General features: G+C 38.4%; 1 protein-coding gene across 1 annotated transcript; it reads right to left on the bottom strand.

The window, feature by feature from the left end:
* Window positions 1-1,366: 1,366 nt before the first annotated feature.
* On the bottom strand, window positions 1,367-12,093 carry LOC146327239 (WD40 repeat-containing protein SMU1). The gene is made up of 12 exons (XM_084719772.1): window positions 11,966-12,093; window positions 10,832-11,042; window positions 9,680-9,832; window positions 8,476-8,586; window positions 8,189-8,317; window positions 7,877-7,996; window positions 7,654-7,770; window positions 6,543-6,670; window positions 5,027-5,153; window positions 4,734-4,901; window positions 3,390-3,542; window positions 1,367-1,616 (listed from the first exon to the last, which is right to left on the bottom strand). The coding sequence occupies exons 1-12, from the start codon at window positions 11,989-11,991 to the stop codon at window positions 1,518-1,520; spliced, it is 1,542 nt and encodes a 513-aa protein (XP_084575898.1). The 5' UTR covers window positions 11,992-12,093; the 3' UTR covers window positions 1,367-1,517.
* Between the last annotated feature and the right edge of the window lie 13,932 nt (window positions 12,094-26,025).

The following is a 26,025-nucleotide window of genomic DNA, read 5'->3' on the forward strand; positions in this document are numbered from 1 at the left end:
TTGTTCAATAATTGAAAATTGCATTCCAAATTTATGTATTTTCACATTTATCTAGTATTGGGTCAGTTTCATTGCTTCTGATTATCACATGTTAACTCTCCAAGTCCAAGTTTAAAATGAACTGATTTCAAAATTATTGGCGGGTAAAAGTGAGAAATGCATGCTTTTATTTTGAAGATGTAATGAAAATCCTGGCATCTGCTTTGCTGGCTGAATTGACACTCCTCTCTGCAGAACTGTTGTACCAACAACCATCTGACCTGAGTTCATTCAGGGACCAAACTCAGTCAACTCTCACTCTGTTACACAGAGGCAGCATGCATGGCAGGAAATGGAGATATTTTTTAAAGTCTTCAGTTGCAATAAAAAGATGTTAAGCCATGTCGTATTGAAATCCGGTGCCTTTGTTTCTTGAAAACGTTCTAAAAAAATGTCATGTAATATCCTAAAAATTCAGATTAAACTGTGTTTATATTTCAGTTCTTCAACATCACAGGTTTACACAATTTAAAGATGCTCACTTCACTTCACTGTTCTGGTTAAACAGCTTTAATGGCACAGACAAGGGAAATTTGTACATACAGCAAGTTTCATGTGAAATGCATGTACTCGATGTGGGAAAATTGCCTGACAATAACTTTGTTATTGTTAAACTGAATAGATAATTTGGTTCTTCATTTTGAAAGAACAAAATCATTTCAGGAGACAAAATTTTGAAGTGATATCATTCAATTCTGGAACTTAAAGAGAAGAAAAAAGAAAAAAACAAACAAACCACACACTATTTAACCAGGTGTTCTTGGAAAAAAACAAAATGCAAATAAAAAATATATTTACAAAAGAGAGGAATTTTTCAAAGAAGAACTGAGTCTAGTATCTACACTCCTCAACTCGTACAGCTGACAACTGCCCTCCCCTCTCTGAAGATGAAAGAAACTTACTGAATGTGTGTAAAGCTCATTTCAACTGCGACTCAAACAATATCAGAGATCAATGAACGAACTGGACGTTTAAAAAAAAGTGGATGAGTATGGAAGCACCTTTTTTGATGTGTACTGGACAGTTACAAATATTTGTAATAATCATATGGCTGGTTCACATTTAATCAGATCCACCACTTTAACAACATGACACAAACTCTTACAAATTCATAAATAGTAAAGACATAAAGTCAGTGATGTAGCTTTGTAAGATACACTTCAAAATAACGTTCTTCTCTAAAAACCAAAACTGCCATTAGCTGCCAATGTTCAGCTGTATGGATTCAATGGTAAACAAAAAAGCCCCGTCAGTCACCTGTGTGCACTGTTGAAAAGTGAAATGTGCAGCTGAATATGAAAAACCTGTGATGTTATTTGAGCCACCAAAGCCTTGAGTTCACGGTGACCTGAAAGGGAAAGTTTCCCCCAGTGATGTGAAAGGACAAAAACGAAACAAAAAGGGGGGCAGAGCCGTGTCCAGAGTGAGGAGAGCAGCTGTTGTGTGAGAACGTCCAATCTCAGTTTGGTTTCATCACCTCAAGGCTTCCAGAGCTTCAGCAGGCCGTCCTCGCTGTAGGTGCCGATGAGGTTCTGGTGGGGGTGGTGGGCGATGCCAATCACATCCTTCTCGTGAACCTGGAGGAAGGAGGAGCAAGACGTGAGCAGGAGCCTTTTATTTTAAATTAATTAAACTGTAGAGTGTACGAAAAAACAAACAATTCTGAGCTTGATACTATTTTATTCAAAAGTTAAAAAAATAATGCATTACTGCACAATGAAGGTGTTTTTCCCTCTGGCTTGTCGCTCTATTCGTCCATCTAGATTGCTTTGTGTAAGTTGCAGAGTTTTGGAGATTTAATCACATAAACGTCTGCCTTCTCTCAAATATAGTGAGATCAGATGACATTTGTCTTGTAGTGCTCAAAGCACCAAAAAAAACCTGGTTACTCAAAAAAATAAATAATAATAAAATAATCCACAGACCTTGTTGAGAGCAGTTAAATGTAGGAACTATATAGAAAGATAAACAGCACTACAGGCCAGAGGGGGGAAGATATATATTTATGATTTTGGGGTGACTGTCCCTTTAACAGTATACTGACTCAAGAATACCTTCAGTGACTACATAGAAGGGCACTGGGGGAGCACTAGGGCTGCACAATTTGGTTAAACTGTGATATGTGATATGATGAGTGGAAATTATCAGTTTTGAATTGCAATTTTCATTTCACTGAGAAAATATAAATTAATTGTGTTGATGTGATATTTATTGATGTCTGTACCAAACAAACATGTTTTCTTTCATCTTGAGAACAAGATTTTCAGGCCAGATCATCTCTGCAGCTCTACAGTACCTCATTATAATGCTGTTTTCTCAAATAGTTTTCCTTTCTCAAAAAAATTACAATTTGGTTCTGTGATTTGGAGACTGCATTGCCCATACTGCCATATTTTATTGCAATTGTGATAACTTGTGCAGCACTAGAGAATGCAGACCCCTGCTTTTCTGATATGCCAATCTGCAAACACAAACTTCACAGTTCTGTTATTGCCTAAAATCTGTATATTTTCCTTAATACTGCTTCTTAAGTATGTTAAGTATTGGAATGGTGCACTTCAAATGAGTGACAAGCTTCTGAGCTGAGGTACCATCCAGCCATCTCTAGTATTTACATATCCGTGGCCACACATTAGTGTGAGAAAAAAACACACTGGTTCTCCCATGAAAGCGCTGACATCACAACTGCTGTCTGTAGGAAGTTTGAGCAGCTACATGTGTAGGCTACCCTACAGGATTACTGTTGACTGTGAATGGGGTCATTATATTGCCACAGTTGACTGTTGTGTCAATACTGAACTCTACTGCCATCTACTGGATTTTAACATATGTCATTTATTCCTGATTACAAAAACTGCCATTCCTGTTGTTGTGATTACACTGATGATGGCTTAGAGTTGAGCTTAGCTTGACTTCCTTGCTCTTTATATAAATGTATGCATAAACAAGTCTTAATACACACAGCTATTGTAGTATTCTAGTAACAACTGTACAGTGTCCATAATAATATTTATATATTAGTAATATCCCAAATATCATCCTTGCATTGTGTTAACTTGTGTGAGACTTGAATTATTAACAGAAATGGCGCATAGACTGCATTATACTGAATATACGAATGTACAAAAACACAGTAAGTACAAAAAGTTATGTGACCTCCTAGAAAACCAGCAAAGATCATAAAAGGTGAGATTTTTGTTTGGAGCCACTTACAGTAAGAGCTTCGCCCTCACCTTTAAGACTAAAATCAAAACTTGACACTCAGACCTTTGTGTAGCAGAGGCAGAGGAGGGAATGTGCTGTGATATTTTTGGACACTTTGATCTGTGCTCCTGAGTGCAACAACGTACCGTGAGCGTTCTCTCCAACTTGCCGGTGACGGTGCTGAAGCAGTAGAGCACAAAGTCTTCACCCACGCAGTAGATCCACTCGCCGCGGGGCGACAGAGTGCAGCACACAAAGTCACCACCCTCCCTCTTACCGGAGCTGAAACTCCTCACGATCTGCACAGCGAGAGACACAGAGTGCATTCAAACACACACAAAGCATGCATGTAAAAGGGCAGGCAGGTAGGCAGGTTCAGTTTCATAAGCAAACACCTTGAACTAAACCAACAATATTCTGTGTTTATTGCTCAGTATTTAAAAGAAAAAAAATACTGAATACAAAATGACCATAAACAACAAACGAACCACACAAACCAGTTTATGTAACGGCTCATGAGCAGCTTTCAGCAACCTGTTGTCACAGAAGAACACTGTGCTCAGGGCTCCTACATATTTTCTACTTCTACTTCCAGACTTCTCTGTAGATTTTTAATCACCAACTATTTTGATAATCGATTAATCAGTTTGAGTATTTTCTTTTTTAGAAAAAAAAGTAACATTTTTCTGCTTTCAGCTTCTTAAATATGAATATTTTCTCATTTCTTTAGTTCTATTCACATTTAAGTGAATACACTTCACTTCTTCATCTTCTTGGGCTTTAGGAAACAGTAATCAACATTTTTCGGCAATATCTAAATCAATTAAGTGAGAAAAAAAATAGTCTGATTAAGTAACAATGAAAAATATTGTTAGTTGCGGCCCTAGTTTCCTTATACAGAAAAAACAGTACATTTACTTTTGTAATAACTTCATCACTGTGTCACAAACTATTTAAATGATAAAATTTTGGTTGTAAAAGTCCAATTTTGGTGGCCTCAGGTACACTCTAATGCCACTCTTTCATCATATACACTGAATTATTGCATAATTTCATGTGTTTGTTGTCCTGAATGCAAACATGTAATTAATTATCATAAAGTAGGACTGGGCTTCCTGTGACTTTTAGCCAAGAGAGTCTATAAATACCTATTCATATTTAAAACCACAACTATTCCTGACTGATCACAACTTTTGTAATTAAGAATCATTAAAACATGATTTGGGGCTTCTGACATTAGTTTGCAACTGGCCACTGGCAAAAATTCATTTTCCTCATCTGACATAGGCCTGTTATTTTTCGCTTGTAAGATCACTAAATCTGAATTTTCATATCTTAGAGAACAGAGTAGATGTGCAATAGTCTAAAAAACAAACAAACTCTCTTTTCTTGTTTTTCCATTCTTATCCAGACCTGGAAATTAGTCAAGTTTCATACTTTAGTACACAGTGTAGGAACTGTGCTGTGCTCTGGTACTGATTTGAACTGACCTGTCCCTGCATGTTCATGATGACCACCGTGTTGGACCGGTTACACACTACAAAGTGTTCTGGGTTCTTGGGCAGCAGGATGACGTTGTTGACTGTGATGTCAGTGCCGGCTGACGTGCCCAGAGGCTTAAAGGTGTTGGTGCACTCAGTTGTCTTCACGTTCCACACCTGAAGCAGGTCGAACACAGTGAAGTGAGACACACATGGCTAAAGACACACACAGATATTTACTGTGTAGTTTCAAAAAAAAAAAAAGAAAAGAGACGTTTGATTTTTGCCGCAGCTTCGCTCACCTTTACTGTACCGTCGGAGGAGGCGCTGATGATGTGGTGGCCGTCTGGAGTGAAGGTAGCCTCGTTCACAAATGAAGAATGACCGCGGAACTCCTTAAGAGTTTTACCTGACTTCAGTCCATGGATTCTTTAGCAATATGAAGAATTTAATACATGGTCAGTGATGTTGCTATAAAGGAAATGTGTTTCTCTGATGTATTCAAATCTGAATGAACACAGTAAATGATTGACATGTCCAAGGGATGCACCATATATTTCCCCTGATAATGCTACCTCGAGAAAAATGTGATGAATCTGTATTGGAATCATAGACATAAAAATTAATGTGCCATATAAGCAGATGACCAAACTGTCATAGTCTTCAGTGTTTCCACTGGTCACTGCTTGGGCTGAACAATAAATGAGGTATTATCTAAACCGTAATATGGCCAAGTGCAATGTCCAAATTGCAGAAGCTGGAATTTTTTGATCAAGAAAAATATGTGAGAAAACAAAATTATAATGAAGTACTATAGTGCTGCAGAGATGGCCTGGCCTAAAAATCTTGTTCTCCAAATGTAAGAAAACACGTTTATTTGTTACAGACCCCAACATACGTCACATCATCCTGATTTTAATAGTTTCTTTTCCAGTAAAAAGAAAATTCTGATCGCAATAATAAAAATTACATTTATTTAAACATATTGTGCAACCCTAGTTGCTGATGTTCTGCATTCTAAACCTTACTAAGGTTTAAGCTTGTAAATATTACAGCAAACTATACTTAAAAGTACTTATTGTGCAGTAAAATGGTGCCAGCCAGTTTTACTTCACAGTTCCACTGTTTTACTATTATACATGATGCTTTTGGATTAATATCACTGCTGCATTAATGTGTATGTTGCATTTTACAGTAACATATACATAACTATAATCACATAACATCAAACACGAGTTTAAAGTGACATGTCTTCCCCAAAATCAAAAACAGATATTTTTCCCCTGGCCTTTCAACAGCAATACCTCTTTCCAGAAATCATGCTGTAGAACTTAAGATCATCCACACACCTTGTTGTGAGCAGTTTCATGTAGGAACTATTGTCTTTCCAGCAGAAAAGAATAAGTTTCAACGTGAAACTAATCACAACAAGGTGTGTGGAATACGTTGAGTAATCAGGTCATATTTTTTTGAAAGAGACACTTGTTTTGAATTTTTCACATGTATTGTTTTGAGCAACACAAGTCAAGTCCTATTTAGTCCCATTATATTGGAGAAGGCAGACATCTGCAGCCAATAATTCCAAAACAGCTCAGGGGGAAAATATCTTGTTTTGATTCAACAATTTTGTCAAAGAACACAAATCTTATTGGTGACCCACTCAAATGAGCACCTGCGGGTCCCACATCACTGCATTCCTGCAGGTTAGCAGAGTGATACTAAAAAGATGTTAAATAAAGAGCACAAAATAACCAACTGTCTCCTTGAAGTGTGAAAGAAGAATAAAAGACCAGGTTAAGTGGTCAGATAAGAGTTTACCTGATCGTCTGGTCGAAGGAGGCACTGAGGAGCTGGCTGCTGTCTTTACAGAAACTGACACATGTGACTCCTTTACTGTGGGCGCGTTCAAACCTCCTTAGACACTGACCGCTCTGGATCTTCCACACCTACACAAACAAACACAGACTTTTTTTAATTTGTTCTTGCAACACTTTGTCTGAGGGGACTGTCATTATGCAAATACAGGAGATTATGTTGACTTGAAATAACAGAATTCATTATTGTAGCTTGGACTCCAAGCACTGCCTTTCTCTTATGCATGTTTTACTTCCATAGTCCAGTGTTCAAAAATCAATAAACACACAGTACAAGAGCTGCAATCCAACTCTTTATTTTCAAATAAACTGACTTATTAACTAAATTAATTTGGTGTGAGGATTGACAGATAAATCAGACATTTTAGTGTATTTTATAACCGCAACTGCATTTAAGTTGTTAATGCTTTGGTAATGTTTAGAGTTTATACAACATTAAACAGCAGAGAATCGTCTGCCATCATGAAATCACTGAAATGTTGGAATGGTTCAGGAACGTTAACTACTACATTTAAGATTTAGGCTCTTTTAGCATGAAATGCACATTTATTAGATGAGAATTATCTTGATTTTTGTGTAACTTTTGCTCCACTTCAGCTATTAGGTGTCTTCCCCTGCATCCTCCTACACTTTGCAAAGCCTGAAAGACCATCACACAAAGATCAGCCTTCTCTGTTACTACCAGCCTCATTTATCCCATCATAACTAAACTGCTGCATGTGTCCCTCCTTCCTGTGAAAAACTGTGAATCAGTTTATTTTCACCAGGCCAACCGGCAACCCACCAAGGGCCTAATTTGGCCCACAGTTGAGTATCATGGTTTCTGAGCCTTTTGCACCTCATCCAACAAACACACCATGCATTGTGTTCAGTCTGACAAAAAGGTTGTTTTCATGTTTTTTGACCAGTTCTAAACCAGCATGTCATTGGCTGAAGTTTGATGAGTACAAGACTTTCTTTAAAAGACAATATGTTCGGTTAACGTTTTTTGATTTAGCTGTAAAAGTAACAGATTTAGAGCAATGAGAGAAATTGAAGTTATGTTTCTAGTCTACCTTGATCTTTCCGTCCTGAGCTCCTGTAGCCAACATCTCTGTGTCTCGACTGAAGCACATACACAACACCGCATCGTCCATCATCATGAAGTTATCCTGAGCCTGGTACTTCAGATCCTGTAGGACACAATGGATACAATTATTTCAGGTCAGCAGGAGTCATTTTGTTATATTTAACTGAACAGTCAATCTGGTTTATATCCCTCTATTTTGGATCAGTTACCTTTCTGATTTTGCCAGTGGTGAAGTTCCAGACCTCGATGAAACCATCCACAGAGCCAGTGACCAGGTATTGACCATCAGGGGAGAATCTGGAACACTCCACATGAGACTTCTGACCGAACTGTGCAGGGAAAGAGAAACAAGTCACGTCAGAACACTTAAAACATTTAAGTGATTCAAATTTACCATAACTCCACGAAGTGTGAAATTAAAATGATAGTATGCCTGGCTGAACACAGTCTGGAACAGTGAAGTGGCCCATTAATGTCTAATGTCGCATTCTACGACCCATAATTTGGGACAGGGTGGGTACCTTGATGTGTCTGCTGAGCTGGGTGGGGAAGCGCTCCTCCTCCACATCTTTGACTGCAGCTTTACCCCTGAACAAGTCGATGGTCATACCAGGAGGCAGGAGCCCCTGATGCTGCTGCCACTTCAGAGACTGAAGGAGGAGAAGACAGACAGACAGAGGACAAAAGCAACATTAGCACTTGACCTGGGTGGTAGCATAACTTCTATATGTGGGGAACAGAAATCAAGAGAAGATGTAACACTAAGATGCAAATTTGTTTTTTCTATTTTTAGATCTGGATCACTTACTTGTCCCAGCAGAGCCATGAGACGAGAGGGTGGGACCACGCTGACCTCCCCTGCCAGGGCCTGCGCGATGGCCGCCCTACGCTTCTCCTTACTGCTGCCGTCTGGGTATGCCTGGGCAACACGAAACACAAACATCAGAAATGCAACACAACTTCTTTTCTTCTTTCAGATGTTCTCTTTATGCAACTTTTAGAATTCAGCCCATATGAGATCTGAATACAGATGCAAATCGTATTGTATTACATTTCCATTTATTGTTCGTGAGGATGGAGAATTGGAGAATTCTATTAAACACTAATTTCTGCAGGAGTAAGGCATATTTGAACCTGTTTTCACTGGAAAAAAAAGAAAATAATAACAGTTGGGTTTTAACTCATTTCATTACCTCAATGCATCAAAGTGTTTCCTGATGCAAGAACAAATTGTTTACAGTAAATTAGAGCTCGTCTAAACATACACTAATTTTAGAGGGGGAAAATTCACCGATTACAGATATGGTGGCCGGTGTAGTGAATTACTAAGCTGGAATAAGAATAGATCTTTTCCATGTAGACTGTGTGTTGGTCTTGCATTGATATTACTATGCAGAGGTACTTAGAAGTCTGCTTTCTTTAACAAATATCTTATTTGTTTTATTTAACAAGTTAAATAATTGAACATATACACTGTCAACATATTGTAGAAATGAACAAGTCAGTCAGTCAGTTAGGCAGGTTGTAAAACTATAAGCAGCTTCTCAGCATTTACACCTCAGGGAGCTCCTCTTGTCAACATAAATGTGTCCACATTGTGCTCAATCTAAATCATCACCCAAAGCACTGTTTTCAGCATTATTTGTTCATAAAAAATGTTCATATCAGTGAACATATATACCACTACTGATATATCTGTGACAGGACCATATCAGACTAATGACAGGCTCTACAGTAAATGAGACTCTCTTGTGATGAAAAGAGAATTTGTTTCATATCGCTGGAGTAAGCAAAGAAAAAAAGGGGAGAAACAAAATTATGTGATCATCCAGATCCTCTGTGCTTCTGCCTTCACTTCACTCCAGCTGGTTCTGAGGATGAACCATCTGGAGGGTCTTTGGTGTTATGAAGCCAAAAGCAAAATGACCAGTCACACCAACTGATCCTAAAGTCAATGGATGAACAAGGATTGGTGAAGACTGCATCTTGTTCCAAATTTAGTCTGGACTCACCTCTCTGGGATCGAAGTAAGAGCGAGCCAGCAGGTTCTCCAGGTGGATGTATCTCTCTGGCTGGGTCTGTTTCAGCATGATCATGGGGTCGGTCTGCCTGAGGAGGGAACGGGCTGCACCCAACTCTCTCAACTCGATCAACTCCAACACCACCTGGTCGGGAAACAACACAGACATTCAGAGGAAACGCAACTTCAGGCACCATCCATTGGGATCTTTTCACTGAAAGATCTGTTGATATGAGTAATAATGATAACAGAACACATGATGTGTCTGTCTGTGTATCTCTTACTGCTTGTTCCTTTTACATCTGGATGCTGTTTATGCTTTATGTAAAGCACTTGTTGTTAAAATGTGCTATACAAATAAACTTGCCTTGCCTCAAAAATGATAAAAACAGAGAAAGGACTAGTAAGAACAACAGATTAAACAAACTGCTTTGGTGAATATAACCAACAAGAATGTTTAAGACATCATAATATAGTTTAAGAAATGAACTGGGATAACACGTCATTACACAAACAACAAGGAAGAGTATAAGCTAGAGATAAGCAGTTGAATGGCAAAACTGGTGAGTTCAATGACTGCAAAAACTGAGACATTATACAATCAAATACTTGGTGAATTAAGTTCATGAGGTAGAAGAAAAGGCACACAAGGGAGAAAATAAAATATACAATATTATGTGTCCTCAAACACCTTATGGATGCACTAGGAATGCATGGGGGTCTCAAAATCCAGTATGATCACAACAGATGACACTAATCTGCAATTAATAGTGAGAGGAGTCTGCAAATTACTTTCAAAATTACTTGGTTAATTGTTTAGCCTATAAAATGTCAGAAATGTGTGAAAAATGCTCATCTTAATTTCCCAGAGACCAATGTGACATCTTCCAACTGGTTCTTCTATCAAAAAATCCAAGGCTTCTTCATTTCCAATCATAAATGACAAAAAAGCAGTAAATCCTCACATTTTAGCAGCTAGAGCCAGCAAATGTTTTATATTTTTCTTGAAAAATGACTGAAACAATTAAAATAGTTTTCCGTTTTTCCATTTCCTTTCAATCAATAATGAATGAATCTACTAATTGTTGCAGCTTTAAAGCGGATGATCAGTTTAGCTGTACACCACAATTTATCCAAATCGCACCTGTTCATAAAGATCTATCAGGGTCTTGTCTGGCAGCTTGAGGGACTGAATGGCTTGCAGGACAGTGTCCCAGTGGCCGCTGTTTATGTCTGCCACGAAGCTCTCGATACTGTCCACAGTGTTCAGAGACACTGTGGTCTCCTCCTGTAGGGTGGCTAGAGTCCGGTGCAGATTATTTTCCTTCAAGTACTGCATAATCAGACGGATCACGCTGTGGAAAACACAAATTACCCAAGTCAGTTAACACACATTTAAATAATACAAATTGTGATAATGGCCATGTTATGGTGAAGGAGTTAGTTCCAAAAGGTAAAAAAGGTAAAAAGTGCAAGAAGATTCTAACAACAAAAGGGGGAATACAACAAACTAATACCACCACAAAATATTCTACAAGACTATATGGAAACTTTGTTGCTTTCTGTATTTATCTGATTTATGTTTCTTACACTATTTTATTTGTATTACTGTATATTTCATCTTATTAGTTTTCTTTTGACTTTTATAACTTAATTCTCTAATTTAACTATTTTTGTGAAGGAGCCAAAGTATTTCACAAGATTATATATATATTTGTATTAATCGTGTGACTATAAACATCTTGACTCATTTGGATCAACAAATATTGCAAGATAGCTGAGCTGAAGCAAGTAAAATTTTAATGTGTTAAATAAGGAGTGATAGCTAAATGTCAGTGAATCATTTAACAAAAGTAATATAAATAATCAATTAAACTGAAAGTCTCAAAAAAGTAGCTGTGTCCCCGTTAGTGCAGAATCTGTGGTAATTGGCAGTTTAACGTTAGCTAATGCTAACTTGTTTGAATCCTCCTGGTTTACTATTCTGTTTAACGTTACTCTATATAAAAGTATTAAAATGTGCTTTAAATATCACAGCAACATTTCAGACTGAAAGCATCATTGCTTCGCTAAAAAAGAGAGGACAAACAACATCTGACGCTTTGAGATGTGTGCTAAGTTAGCTTGCTAGCTTAGCTTAGCGCGCTAACGCTAGTGAATTACAGCAAAGGATGAAACAGGCCTCAATGACAGAAAACATGACCAAATGTTGAGTTATTAGCCAGTGAGTTGTTATAGAAATTACACTGCTTTACGAGTAAGTAACCGTAGTACTTACTCTGCGGATTCCACCTCCAAAGACATGATTATTTATCACAAAACAGTAGCCACAACACACTCTGAAGTCTGCAGCAAAGGCGAGAACAGCAACACGCAGGACAGGCACGCAAACACGGAAGTAGAGGGAGGAGTCAGGGAACTTCAAAATAAAACGCTCTTCGCGTGTACATAGCAGATTATGTGGAAATAAATACAAAAGGAAAAAAAAAAAAAAAAAAAAAAAATGATTTTATGTGTCAGTTTGTTTAACTTGAGGTCAGTTATATGCAGGGTGCAATTTGTGAAACAGAGCCTTAAAGAATAATTCAGGACTTAAACTCTGTATTTGCAGGAATATTTTGACACCCCAGTGCTCCCACTATAGTCCTACCTCATTAAAAGAGTTTGCACCATGTCAGCCAAATAATAAGTAGATCTATAGAGAACAGAATGAATTTATTGAATACAATATTTTTGTGTAGAAATATAAGACAAGTGAATATTGGCATTAACATAAATAAGAAATTTTAGAATACATAAAATGTAGAAAATACTAAAACATAACACTGAGCTTTGGCTCTGTTGCCAAATTAATCAGTTAATTGATTTTAAATCTAGTATTTGATAAATCATCAATGTCAGTACATTAATTTCTGGCTCGCATCAGTTCAGAGCTGTAATCAGTGGTAGACAGGATCTAAGTACATTTATATCAAGTACTGTACTTATTTTGTACTTTATTTGAGTTCAATTTAATCCAACTTTATGCTTCCACACTACACCCCAGAGCAAATACTGTACTTTTTAGTCACCAAAACTGGAAAAAAAAGTGTTTTTTAAAAACTTTTTTGAGATACGTTCTCACAGGGCAGTCATTGTCTGTTGATCAGATGAGTGAGATATTTTTTTTTATCTCAGTTATGATGTCCTTGAGACACCAGTCGTAACTGATGACATCGTCTCAGAGCTTCAATAAAATGTAACCATTTATTTGATAATGTCACCAGTTTTAAATCATCCAAGTTTGTGATGGCCCCTTCTTAAAGCATTAGCATGTTCTGTGACATCAATCAATCAATCAACCAATCAAACTTTATTTATATACATAAAGCAAAGACTTTGTAATGGTAAAGACTAAAATAAGAACAGCGCTCATAAAAAAAAAAAAAAAAGACAGGAACTGAGGAAATGCTATCATAAGTGAGGAAACACCAGACAGGATAAAAACTCAAAATAGAAAAAAAAATTAAATCAATCAATAAATAAGTACATAAATATGTTAAAATAGATAAAAAATAAATTAGTAACAAAACAGAAGAATATGACAGCTAGAAACAGATCAATAAAAGTAAATGAATAGATAAATACACAATAATAATAATAAATACAAAATAAATAAAAAGATAAAGTTCAATTAAAAGCCAGGCTAAAAAGGTAGGTCTTGAGTTTGCTTTTAAAAACATCAACAGTCTCTGTGGCCCTCAGGTCTTCAGGCTGTTCCACAGACGTGGACCATAATGATAAAATGATGCCTCACCGTGGGTTTTTGTTCTAACTTTGGGGATGATTAAAAGACCACTGAAGACCTGAGGGTTCTAGAGGGTTCATATGATAAAAGCAAATCTGATAAATAAATAGGACTAAGATCATTAAGAGCTTTATAAACCAATAAAAGGATCTTAAAATCGCTTCTGAAGCACACAGCAAGCCCACATAGAGACTTTAAAATTGGTGTAATGTGTGCTCTCTTTCTGGTCAGTTTTGTAATTACTGTAACTCAGTGATGTTTTTCTTAGGAAGACCAGAAAGTAGAGCATTACAGTGGTCAGTTCTGCAGGTGATAAAAGCATGCATCAGTGTCTCTGTGTTGGCTTGGGAGAGAAACGGTCGCACTCTGGTGATGTTCTGTTAGATTTTGTTATATTTCTAATATGTGGTTCAAAACTAAGATTTGAATCAAAGATAACTCCAAGGTTTTTCACTTGTTGACTGGGTTTATGTGCCAGTTCTTGCAGTTTCGTGTTAAGTTTCTCTCTCTGAGCTTCAGGAGCAATAATTAAGACCTCCGTTTTGTCCTGGTTGAGTTGAAGAAAGTTTTCTGCCATCCAGGACTTGATGTCTACAATACAGTTTAAAAGGGCATCAGTTGGTCCCGAGTCATCAGAAGACACAGCGATGTACAGCTGTGTATCATCAGCATGACATCGGAAACTGATGCCGTGCCTCCTGATGACGTGGCAGCATGTGAAGATTAAAAAGTGTTGGACCTAAAATCGAACCTTGGGGGACACCACAATCCATTTTATAGCTTATTGATGAACATTCATGTCATCCATTGTAACATCAAATTCTCTGTCAGAGAGATCAGATTTAAACCTGTTAAAAACAGTAACAGATAGGCCAACCAGATTATGAAGTCTAGCTAAAAGAATGTTAAAAATGGCAAATTGGACACTGGTCTGTGGTTGCTAAATACAGAGGCATCTAAATTATTTCACTTCAGAAGAGGCTTAACCATGGCAGTCTTAAAAGCAGCAGGGAAAATACCCATCTGAAGTGAATAATTAACAATGTTAAGGACGTCTTCATCTAAAAAGCTATAAACTGTTTTAAAAAAAGATGTGGGAATGGGGTCTAAAAGGCTCGTTGTTGGTTTTAATTGAGAAATTACTTTACCAAGCATTTCAGTATCAACCAGGACAAATTTCTCTAGTGTTTCCTCACATAAAAATAAAGGTCCCGGGGTGCAAAAATTCATAAGCTGGGTTTGACATAAATTAGATCTAATATTTTCTATTTTACTAATGAAGTGGACTGCGAATTCTTCACATTTTGAGTTGGTTGACATACTGCTAGACTTCATGAGAACAGGATTAATTAAGCGATCAGTGGTTGAAAAAAATAATTTTACTGCTGCTCCGGTTGTCAGTGATCAATTTAGAGAAATGTGCCTGTCTTCCATGTCTAACTGCTTTATTATAGATAGTGAGATTCTCTTGAAAAATTTAGTAGTTGATCATTAATTTGTTCTGTTTCCATTTTCTTTCTGCCATCTGACAGTTTCTCTTTAATTGTTTAATTTCTTCTTTTCTCCAGGGGGGTGTCGGATTGGTTGAGTTTACTGTTACAACTATCTGCAATAAAATCACAAGATGAAGTCATAATGATGTCACTGGGTCAGAAGTTTATAAATAGACCCTGGAAACGTGAGATCGGCTGAGCTGGCGTCAACCCGCTCCCTTAGATGGGATGCTGCGGCGCCGACCTCCCCGACACGTTCAAAGGTGAACGAGACACTGGCGGTCGAAAGAGTTTCCGACTCTGACTCAGTCCGAAGGACTCAAGTCACTTTGCCCCTGCTCCTCTTGCATGTTTGCTTGTTTTCCTGTTGTGTCTCATTTTTACTATATTTTAGGGCCTACTTTAATTTTAGACTCGGTCTTGCTTCTGTTTGACCTCATTGTTTTGGTTTTATGTTGCCACATTGTCTCCTGGGTATCTTGCTCTTTTGCTTTGTTCCACACTGGTGTTTTTAGAGCATTCATTCATTCATTCATTCATTCATTCATTCATTCATTCATTCATTGTCCATAACCGCTTATCCTTGACGGGTCACGTGGGGGTCAGAGTCTATCCCAGCTGACATTTGGCGAGAGGCGAGGTACACCCTGGACAAGTCGCCAGTTCATTGCAGGACTGACACATCGAGACAGACAACCATTCATGCTTACATTCACACCTACGGACAATTTAGAGTGACCAGTTAACCTAATTAGAGCGTTTTTTTTTTAATCATCTTGTCTATGTACTGTTTTCAATTGAATATAGGCCAAAAAAGGATTGTTACACAAGATTTTTGGAGTTTAGGTTTGTACATATTTTTGAAATAGATTTCAGGGACCAACGTGGGTCCTTGACAAAGCTACAGTGCACACTAGCAAGATCACTTTTCTGATTGAATTTAGTTGAACAAGAGAATATATCTGGATGATTATTTGGTTGATAGTGGTTTTACTATGCTGGCTCTCCTTCTACCTCCTTAATGAAGTCAAAGCATAGATTTGGGTTTGTGTTCTCAGGACTCTATCAATAAGAGAACCTGTAGTAAGATTTTTTAAACCTCATTAGTGTGCACAGACATCCCCATATGCTTTGATGCGTATTTTTCCCAACAGAGGGTGCTATCAGCACAGCTATGACTCGGAGGCCCTCTTGACTCTTCTCTCTGCCAGTGAAGGTCTTTCAAGGTTATGATGATGATGATGTTCAGTGCAGCACCACTTCAGTCTGCAATCCCGCAGCCTGGGTTTGATTGTTTTGGGCAATCGTGACATAATTCCTCTGTGAGCCCCGTACACATTGGAAACGAATCTGGCACCGAGAACGCAGCAGACCTCGTCTGGTTTCTTTTGTCCTTGCAGATGGAGAAATATATTGGGAAGCGATGAGGGGAAGCACGGAGGATGGGGAGGGGAGGAGAGCGTGTTTTCACAATGCCATAACACCGCAGTCATTCTGAATATATTAACACAAGAGCAGAAGAAGGACGTCAATATAATTTTGCCGTCTCCTGGCATGACAAGGCAGAGGCTGTTTGGAGAATGCTTACCAATGAGGGAGACGCCACCACACTGGAAGAATGACAGCGACACAAAAGGCTGTAATGTAATCACTTCATCCTTCTGAGAAAAACAAAGAACAATCTAAATTTATGTGAGGTGTCATTCTTGGTGCACAATGAAGTGACCCGTTTCCATCATAATTAGAGCACATTACCACCACAAAGAAATTTAGCCATTCTCTGGTCTGCCAGGAAGGAAACTAACACTTTGTGAGAACAAACACACACAAACTCCACCTGCTCAGTGATGGAGGACCAATCATGAATTAATGTCTGACTTCAAAACATTGTTCTGAGTCCCACAGTGTTTTCAAGCCCCAAAAAATCAAAAGAGAAAGTACTTCACTGTGTGTCATTTGTTTACACTCTGTGCAAAATGACCAAATCCTAACATTCACGAACTCAACCCTCTTAAGTATTCTATGAGAATATAAGCATTTATCTGCGATTCACTGCCTCTGAATCACATTTTTGCAAAACACTACAGACAATTCTGCACTGCTGGCATGATCCTCACAATCCCAATCTCTTGTGTTCTCATGGAAACCATTTAAAATGCTAAACTGAAATGACCACTTGGCCACAGCGAACAATCACAGCTCTGACAATAATAACAAATCAGAGCAGAGAGCCAAGGCCAGCTTGTTTAAAAGACGAATAGATGAATGAGTCAATTGGTGACAGCACTACAGAGAGTGAGGATGATGAGGGTGAGGAAGAGCACCCATGGATCCATGGACATCTTTCCTGTCTGTGATCTGGAAAGGATTCTATGACAGGGTTATAACTTTTATTTTGACACCAGACAGCTGCTCTACTTTCTAACATTTTACTTAACACACTTAACTGTTGGCAGAAAAGTACACTAACTAACTAGAACCATACAGGGTTCTTTTCCTCGTCCCCATAGGAGAACCCTCTTTGGTTCCTGGGAGAACATTTGATAGTGTCCACTTGCAAGTATTTCAGTGAGTCCTACCTAGAACCCAACAAAAAAGGTTATAGAAGGCTTTCACCCAGAACCCCTTTATGAGGGGTTATGAAGGAGAACCCTTGTATGGTGCAATGATTCCACCCAGAACCCTCTCTCAGGGTTCTATCAAGAATCTCTCCATGTTCTACATTGCTCACAAGAACCCACTCAGGCTTTCATCTAGAATCTACCCAGTGGTTTCTACTGAGGACCCTTTTATGTTCCACAGGTTCTATCAAGAACCTACCTAGGGGGTTTTAACGCAAACCCCTTTATATTTTTGTAGGTTTCTTCTAGAACCCACCCAGAGGTTTCTACCAAGAACCCTTTTATATTCCAAGGGTTTTATTTAGATCCTACCAAGGGCTCTCTGTTGAGAACCCTTTTACATTCAAAAAGCTTTATTTAGAACTCACCCAGGGGGTTCGTCCAAGAAACCAAAGGTTCTATCTAGAACCCCTTTATATTTTCTTTCTTTCTTTCTTTCTTTCTTTCTTTTCTTTATATTTTCTAGAACCCTTTTATATTTCAAAGGTTACTTCTAGAACCCACCCAGGGGTTTCTACCAAGAACCCTTTTATATTCCAGGAATTTTATCTACAACTTAGCAAAGTGGTTCTACTGAAAGCCATTTTATATTGTGGTACAGAGAACCCTTGAAGAAAGAGTTCTTCAAGGATTTCAGCAATCCTCAAAGAACTCTTGCTTCCAAAAAGGGTTCTTTATATGAAAAGGGTTCTTAATGGAACCATTAGTCTTACCAAGAAACTCTTTCTTCAAAAAAGGGATTCTTCAGAAGCAAATGGTACTTTGTAGAACCTCAACACATCAAGAGGAACCCTTTTGGAACCTGTATTTCTAAGAAAGTACGCAGTTTGTTGCATCACTATATTTGTGTTTTGTTTGTTCAGTGCAGAAATACCATATAGAAAATGCTCATTAGGACAAATGAAATAAATGAAAAAAAAATAAATAAAAAAATAATAAGGGAAGGGAGTCAGTCCAGAATAAGTTGGTGAACCACTTTTAATGAAAACACAAAACATTGGAGCCTGTAGGAAAATGAATGAATGTATGGCATGTGTTGATTATAGAATCTATTAATGCATATGTTGGGTTGTAGGTTTAAATTATAGGTGGAGTGTACTATTCAAATCCAATACAATTTAAAAAAAAAAAAAAATCAAATTCAGTGAATATGTCTAATCTGATGTCTCTGTTGGGTAAAAGGGAGAAACTTAAATTCAGAAGGTGAATGCTTGTATTTCTCTGTTTAAAAAAGAAACTAGGTGTAAGAATATTTACTTTCTTGACACTTTGTGTGTTATTTTGTTTACTGAATGTAGTGAACGTACGCAGCATATGTTACATAGTGAATTTGCTTTATCTCGAGAGGACGGGAGGAGGTGGGATCGGGGATGAAGATATTGCCAGTTACCAATGGATGGGCTAACAATGGTCGATTGAAAAATTTTAACACATCACCCAACCCTAATATGTTGTTTTTGTTAGTCACTGACAATTCTGCCATTTAGGTATGAGAATGTGTTGATTTATAAATATAAAACGTGGGGTTGTGAAGGTGGATTCAATATCCAATGATTGGTTTACTTCAATCCTGGACCCTGATATTGATATTGGATTGGAACAATCTCATTTCTACTGATATGACAGAACGAGATCTCAATGTAATGACTGATTTCCAATAGTTTTGTTATACTGCTGCATTTTCATCTGTGTTTTGAAAGAAGGAAGTGGACTCTGTGAGCAATGCCAATTATAACAAAATGCAAACAGACTCACATGGGAAACAGGAAAGCCTGCTCTATGTCATAGCTGAGAATCAGTGTCATTATTTTTTAATGAGACTAAAACCAGATAAGAATGAGTTATACATAATAGTAAATCTTTGTGATGTCTTGGCAGCTAAAGAAGGGATTATGTGTGCTTTTGGCATAGGACCCGGTGGCTTTTTTGAGATTTGAAGAGTAAAAGATGCTTTGCATGTCATCCATGCAGCTCTTCAGCTAAGCTCTGCATGTTACCAAACACTGAGATGCAGATAGTAAAGAACAAAAACTTATATAGATGGTTTGACTCAGGATTAGATTCATGATCCAGAGATTAGACACAGAGTAGAAAACTTTTCTACCTCACAGTAATTAGTGGGTTGTTGGAACTGAGGATAGAAGACAAAGAAGAAAAAAGAAAAAAACACTACCTTGGGAACTTTCATATGTTGTGTGAACTGAGTTACATGCTGTGAACAGCAACTGTTTAAGGAATACAAGTGCAAGTGTGATTCGCTAAACTGAGCACAAATAGTCTGGTGTTTCCACTCTTTTACCATTACACTATTATATGAATATAACATGAACTGAATGTTTCATTTTTATCTGTTTGTGACTGCATTAGGAAATGCAAGACCATTATGCACACTTGAAATGGATCTACCTTGATTTTGGTCCAAAAGCTCTGCAGCACAATTCCTCATACATGAACAGCAAAAAAGTGCCTTACAAAGAAACTCCATACCCACAAATGACTTATATGAAGTCTGCTTCACAATCTCTGTGGTTAAGGTTTGGTTTAGTTAAGGCAACTTAAACTACTGACTGACTGTTAGGTGCAGACGGGACACAAACTGTGTTCTCTGGTGTCAAACCAGGTGAAACTTGTGATGTTTTAACATCACACTACTTCTGATTTTGCTACTGTGAGTGGACAGTCATTACTTGCTCAAGTGTCAGAGGAGCAGCCCAGTTTCCCTCTTCGGCTGAGCTGCCCCTCTAGTAGAAAAAAAACATCAATAATCATTTCATTTTGCTGTCGTGGCTGTATAACTAGTACAAGTACCCCATGAGTGACCCTTCTCTAAGTCAGACTCAGAATCAGAAATACTTCGATTCTATTACTATTGATCCCAGGGGGGAAACTGTTGATGTTACAGGTGCTTCTGTTCAAGAATAGAAAATATATATCAGCATAGTGAATTATAAGAATAGAAATAAGAAGTATGTAAAAAATCTGTAAAAATATGTACATCCTACTACAATATATAAAAGAAATAATATAATAATAACAATAATCACAAATATATACAATAAGAAGTGTAAAAATGTGCATGTGCCGTATGTACAATATATAACAGCAATATAAAAACACAAAACTGCAATATGTAGAAAATATAAAATGAACAGAAATACGATAATCGGTGTAAGAATTTTGTACAAAAAAGTGCATTAAGCTATAATCATATATAACAGTGTAATAACAGTATTGTATGTATTGCATGGTGAGTTATTGTCAGTCAGTATTGCACACATGAATAATTGCACAGAATTATTATCTGACAGTCAAATAGTGCACAGTTTAAGTATAAATAAGTAATAATTAAAGAGGTTATAGTTGTAGTGGAATAAGAGCAGGATGAGTCTATTGACTCAGAGTGTCAGACACTCAGAAGGAGTAGTTGAACAGTTTGATGGCTACAGGCAGGAAAGATTTCCTGTGGCACTCTGTGGTGCATTTCAGTGGAATGAGTCTTTCACTGAAAGTGCTCTTGTGCCTGACCAGCACATTGTGGAGTGGGTGTGAGACATTTTTCAAGATTGTCAGTAGCTTAGACAGCATCCTCATCTCTGACACCACCGCCAGAGAATCCTGCTCCACCCCCACAATGTCACTGTCTTTGCAGATCAGTTTGATTAGTGTATTGGCATCTGCCACCATCACGCTGCCCCAGCATGCAGCAGCATATAGGATAGCACTGGCTACCACAGACTCCTAAAACATCCTTAACATTGTCCAGGAGATGTGGAAAGACCTCAGCTGCCTCAGACCGCTCTGGCCCTTCCTGTGGATAGCGTTAAGGTTCTTTGCCTAGTCCAGTTCATTGTCAGTGTGTACCCCCATGTATTTATAATCCTCTGTTTTGTCCACACTGACTCCCTGGATGGAAACAGGGGTCACCAGCACTTTGGTCTGCAAAGATCCACAACCATTTCCTTTGTCTTTGTCACGCTGAGCTGCAGGTGGTTCTACTCACATCATGTGACAAAGTTGTCTACAGCAGCTCTGTACTCATCCTCATCACACTTGCTGATACATCTAACTATTATAGAGTCATCAGAAAACTTCCTAAAATGGCAAATGTCTGTCCAGTAGTTAAAGTGTGTGGCATAGAGGGAGAAGAGGAAGGGAGAGAGGACAGTCCCCTGTGGGACCCCAGTGTTGCTGACCACTCTGTCTGACACACAGTGTTCCAGGAGCCTGTACTGCGGTCCGCCAGTAAGGTAGCTGACAATCCAGGATGCGAGGGGGGCATCCACTTACATTGCTGTCAGCTTGTCACCCAGTAGATTTGGACAGATGGTGACAGATGGTCCTGGCCCTGTTTGCTCTGTGCTCCAATAACAGTTGAGCAAACTTGGTACCTCAGTAAACTTTCTCCTTTTCCTACAAAATCGACATGTAAGGTCACATCTTTAGTTAGCAAATGCTCACAAAACACCAGCTTACTATCTAGTTAATGTTAACAAAATGCAAGCAAACTAGCTAGGGACTGACTTATGACTGATATAGATTGACTGACATAGAAAATTTGCTTTTGAATTTGGTTTTGTAGTGCCTCTCATGTGGCACTGTGCCACCCAAACTTGGTTCATCATTATGTGAGGGCTTTGGGTGAGTCTTTCTAAGTTGTGGTTTGTGATTGGTTTTAGGTGGTTGAACGTCACTGTGTCCATAAGATTTCATCCACTAATTATGACACAATTTCATACACATGTCTAGTAGGATACAAGCAGTGCTGTAGGGGAACTACTTACAGGTAAATAGTAACTGTAATTAAATTACAGTACAGTTTGCCCTTTTGTCATGCTGCATTTTGTCATATTTGCTGCTTGGAAAGAAAGAGTACGCAAAGATCATCCCAGGCACTGGACCATGTGGCCAATACTGTCGTTTCTCTGGTGAAGACAATCTCAGAGATATAAAAAGAACAAGCAAGTTGCTGGTGGAAGATACACACCGGTCTAATCTTGACATGAGCTGGAAATTGAAATCTGATTTGCTGTTCTTGAAGGCGAACAATCCACCCGTCCATCATACTGTTCCCATTTTATCACGTCTCTTTTATGTGCACTTGCTTGGAGCATGTAAATTTAAAACTTTATTTGCATTTTCTTATGCTGCTCATTTCACAACATTTCTGGAAAAATCACAAACTCAAGACAATCAGACGCCCAAGCCTCATTGCCTTGTTTGGTTTTGTTTATGTCTCTTTAAGAGCTTTGCCCCTGCATGCACCCAGTGGCCCAACACAACGAGCATTCATTTGTCGCTGAGAACCTACTCGCAGCTCCTTGCTAATGGCTGATTCCTCCACCAGTCAGTCAGCCCTTGAGTCATGAGTGGAAGTTGGTAGAGCGTGTATGCATTTGTGAGAAGTATTGATAATGGGGGTGGTGATCGTCCAGGTGGAGGAGCCTATTGGCATGTTGATTATTCTCAGTGGACGCATTAGAAATCCAGAAGGGGCTCATTGAGGAACCTTTATTCGTATTCTCAATCTTCTTGACACAAATGCAAGATTAAGGAGCAACTCTGTAGCTGAAAAACTGTATCTCTGGAGAGGAGTTGCACAAATCCATACAGCGATGCAGAATTGCGTTGGTTCATGCTGTAGCTGCTTGCATTGGAACTTAATAAATGAAGGGTCAAGGTTATAAAGCACTGAGCTGGAAATGGGATTGTGTTGGCGGGCAGCGTACATGTGAAATGATATATTGTTAGTTCCTAAGCAGTATGGAAAAGAGAGGTACACAGCAGGGCACGTTTCTACCCGTGACAATGTAAATAGAGGCTATCCACTTACCGGGTGAATGCCACTGCCTCCCCTCCGCTGAAAAGCTCCCGGGGACGGTTATATTTACAGAAAAAAAAGCACCCACAAAGTGCTGACACAAGTGGATGGTTCTGAGAGGGGTAAGCTCTCTCTTTTCAATTACTGCTCTATCTCTGCTTGTTCCAGCGCCTGCATTCGTGTAAGTCTGACATCTACAACTTGAGGTGTCCCCTGTTTTTTTTTTTTTGTGAGGTTGTTGGGGAATTCACTCGCTGGAGGGCTTTATGGACATTCATGCGATGTACCAGAGTCTTTTCAGCTGGAGTTGGGGATGAAAGGCATGCTTTTTGGAGGCTTTTTGGAAGGTCGCAATGGCTGTGATGAGCTTTGAGGTGTGAAATATCAGCCAATTCTTAGCTGTTGAATAAAAGCTTGGCTGCTTCCTCGTCTGTAGTTGCAGACGTTTGGAGTTAGAAAGAAAGAATAGTGTCAGGGCTTAAAGCTAGAAAAACAGCAATAGCTTCAAAGGTTTCAGACTCCTCGTGATGCTGTTTTATTCAACGCTGCAAAAAAATAGCATTATAACATTGATGAAATTCTTAGGGCCTCAGTATGCTGCCACATACCACATCTTCATCTTAACTGTGAGGTGAAAAACCTGCCTCCTCTGGCCGACTAAATGTACAAGTCCTCTGATCCTACCAACAAAAACCTCAAGTGTGGCAGAAAAAATCAGAATGAATGCCAGTTAAGAAGATCACAGTCCACAATTTCACTCTGATGTAGCCCTTAGCATTCCAGTTAGCTGCTTCATAACATAAAATGATGACTCTTCATTTTATGTTATACCTCATGCAAATGATCTGCACTTGCATGTTCAGAATGTAATGAAGGCATGCTAAGGTTTGGAGAACCAGGATTTTTTTTCTTTAGATATTTAGAAGTGAGATACTGGGTAAAAAAAACAAACAAACAATCATATACTGAATGTCATGATATCAATTTACAAATCATAGCATTGATGCAAAATAATATGTAGATTATGCAAAGGCTTTCTTTAGAGGCGAACACCCAACATGTTAAAAATAAATGGGAAACAGAAGGAGGAAATACTTGCAAATCACAGTGGATAACTACATTTTTGCACAGTTGAAGGAATTTTGGTTTGAAAAACGTTGAGATGTTCTTCACCATCCCTCCACCGAAGAGACATCAAGTTCCCAAGACTAATATCCTGCTGGTAGGAAATTCATGAATGCTTGGAAACTGTATTTCAAACCATTCAATTTGACGCTCTGGGTGTTTTCACATTAGGTACGATTGTGTTGTACTATGCCTGAAAACAATTGCCCCCTCTCTCTACTCCCATGCCGGTCAGCTTTCACATTAGCAATGTTGTTCTGTATCTGAGTGCATCATCACCTAATACATTGTTTATATTGGTGCTGTGGTATAAAACAGCTGGCCAGTCAAAAGATCCAAATAGCATAGTCCACTTCCTTGTTTTGATACAGTTTGCTTTTACACCTGATGCAGACTGTACTTGAGTACACATGAACCATACTTGAGACATAAATCAATGAACCATGCCTGAGTACAATTCGTACTGTTCACACTAATCAAATGAACTGGTCAAGTGTACTCAGATCTGGGTCTGGGTCCCTGATGTGAAAGCCCCGTCTGTCAATATGTATGAGTACTATAACACTGAATATTCCAACTACAGCAGGAAATAAGAATATTACTTAACAGGGGGAAAAAAAAAACTTATTTCTAATTTTTGTCTTCTGTTTAGTTTCAGTTACTTTCCAGAGTTGTGGTGGTTTAGTTTAAGGTTAATATAATTTCAGTAAGGTTTTGTTTTTTATAAAGTCTAGTTTTTATTTTTCTTTCAATTAACTAAAATGAAGTTAAATGATTTTAATCACGTTTTGCCATTTTGCTACAGCTGAAGATAGACAAGAAAAGAAGGAATGAGAGAAGGAGGACAACATGTAGGTTGGCCTCAAGGTAGAACTGAACCTGTGTTATACTGAGGCCTCAGTACATGGGATGGGTGCTATTACCAGTTGAACCATTAAGACAGAGCAATGCATAGTGGGATCAGATAATTTTGGCATTTACTCTTTTAATTGCAGCAGTATTATCATTTTTTCATGATGGCCCCTTTATATTCTTCATATAGTTTAACTTACAGAGGTTGTTTCACTGCTGAGAAGAAAACTGCTCTCATTTCTTCTTCTTTTTGTGACATCTTCTCATCCTCTTTTCAACAATCAGCTGTTCTGGGCTGCTTCTGTCCTCCGTGCACGCTCACAATGCAAGCTGGCTTTAGCCTGGCTTGAGTTAGCGTTGACTAAACCAGGCGAAATTGTCTTAGTGGAATGGCTTGAGCCTTGAGTGGGAGCTGAAGTTAATTCAAGCCAGGCTTTTTCCCTTAAGCGTAGACTTAGTCATCGGTCTTGATGTAATACTCCCCCTGATCCCTCTGTAGATGTTCAGGGCTCATTGTAGGGTAATGAAAACACAGCGATTCTTATTTGCAGGTGATTATATACTAATGAAAACATGCTGGTGAATATTCTATTCCATATTCATATTCTGCAAACGATTCCTCGTAAATCTTTCACACTGGAC

Source organism: Lutjanus erythropterus, chromosome 5, assembly GCF_056507025.1.
Source record: "Lutjanus erythropterus isolate fLutEry1 chromosome 5, fLutEry1.hap2, whole genome shotgun sequence".
Taxonomy (NCBI): Eukaryota; Metazoa; Chordata; class Actinopteri; order Lutjaniformes; family Lutjanidae; genus Lutjanus; species Lutjanus erythropterus.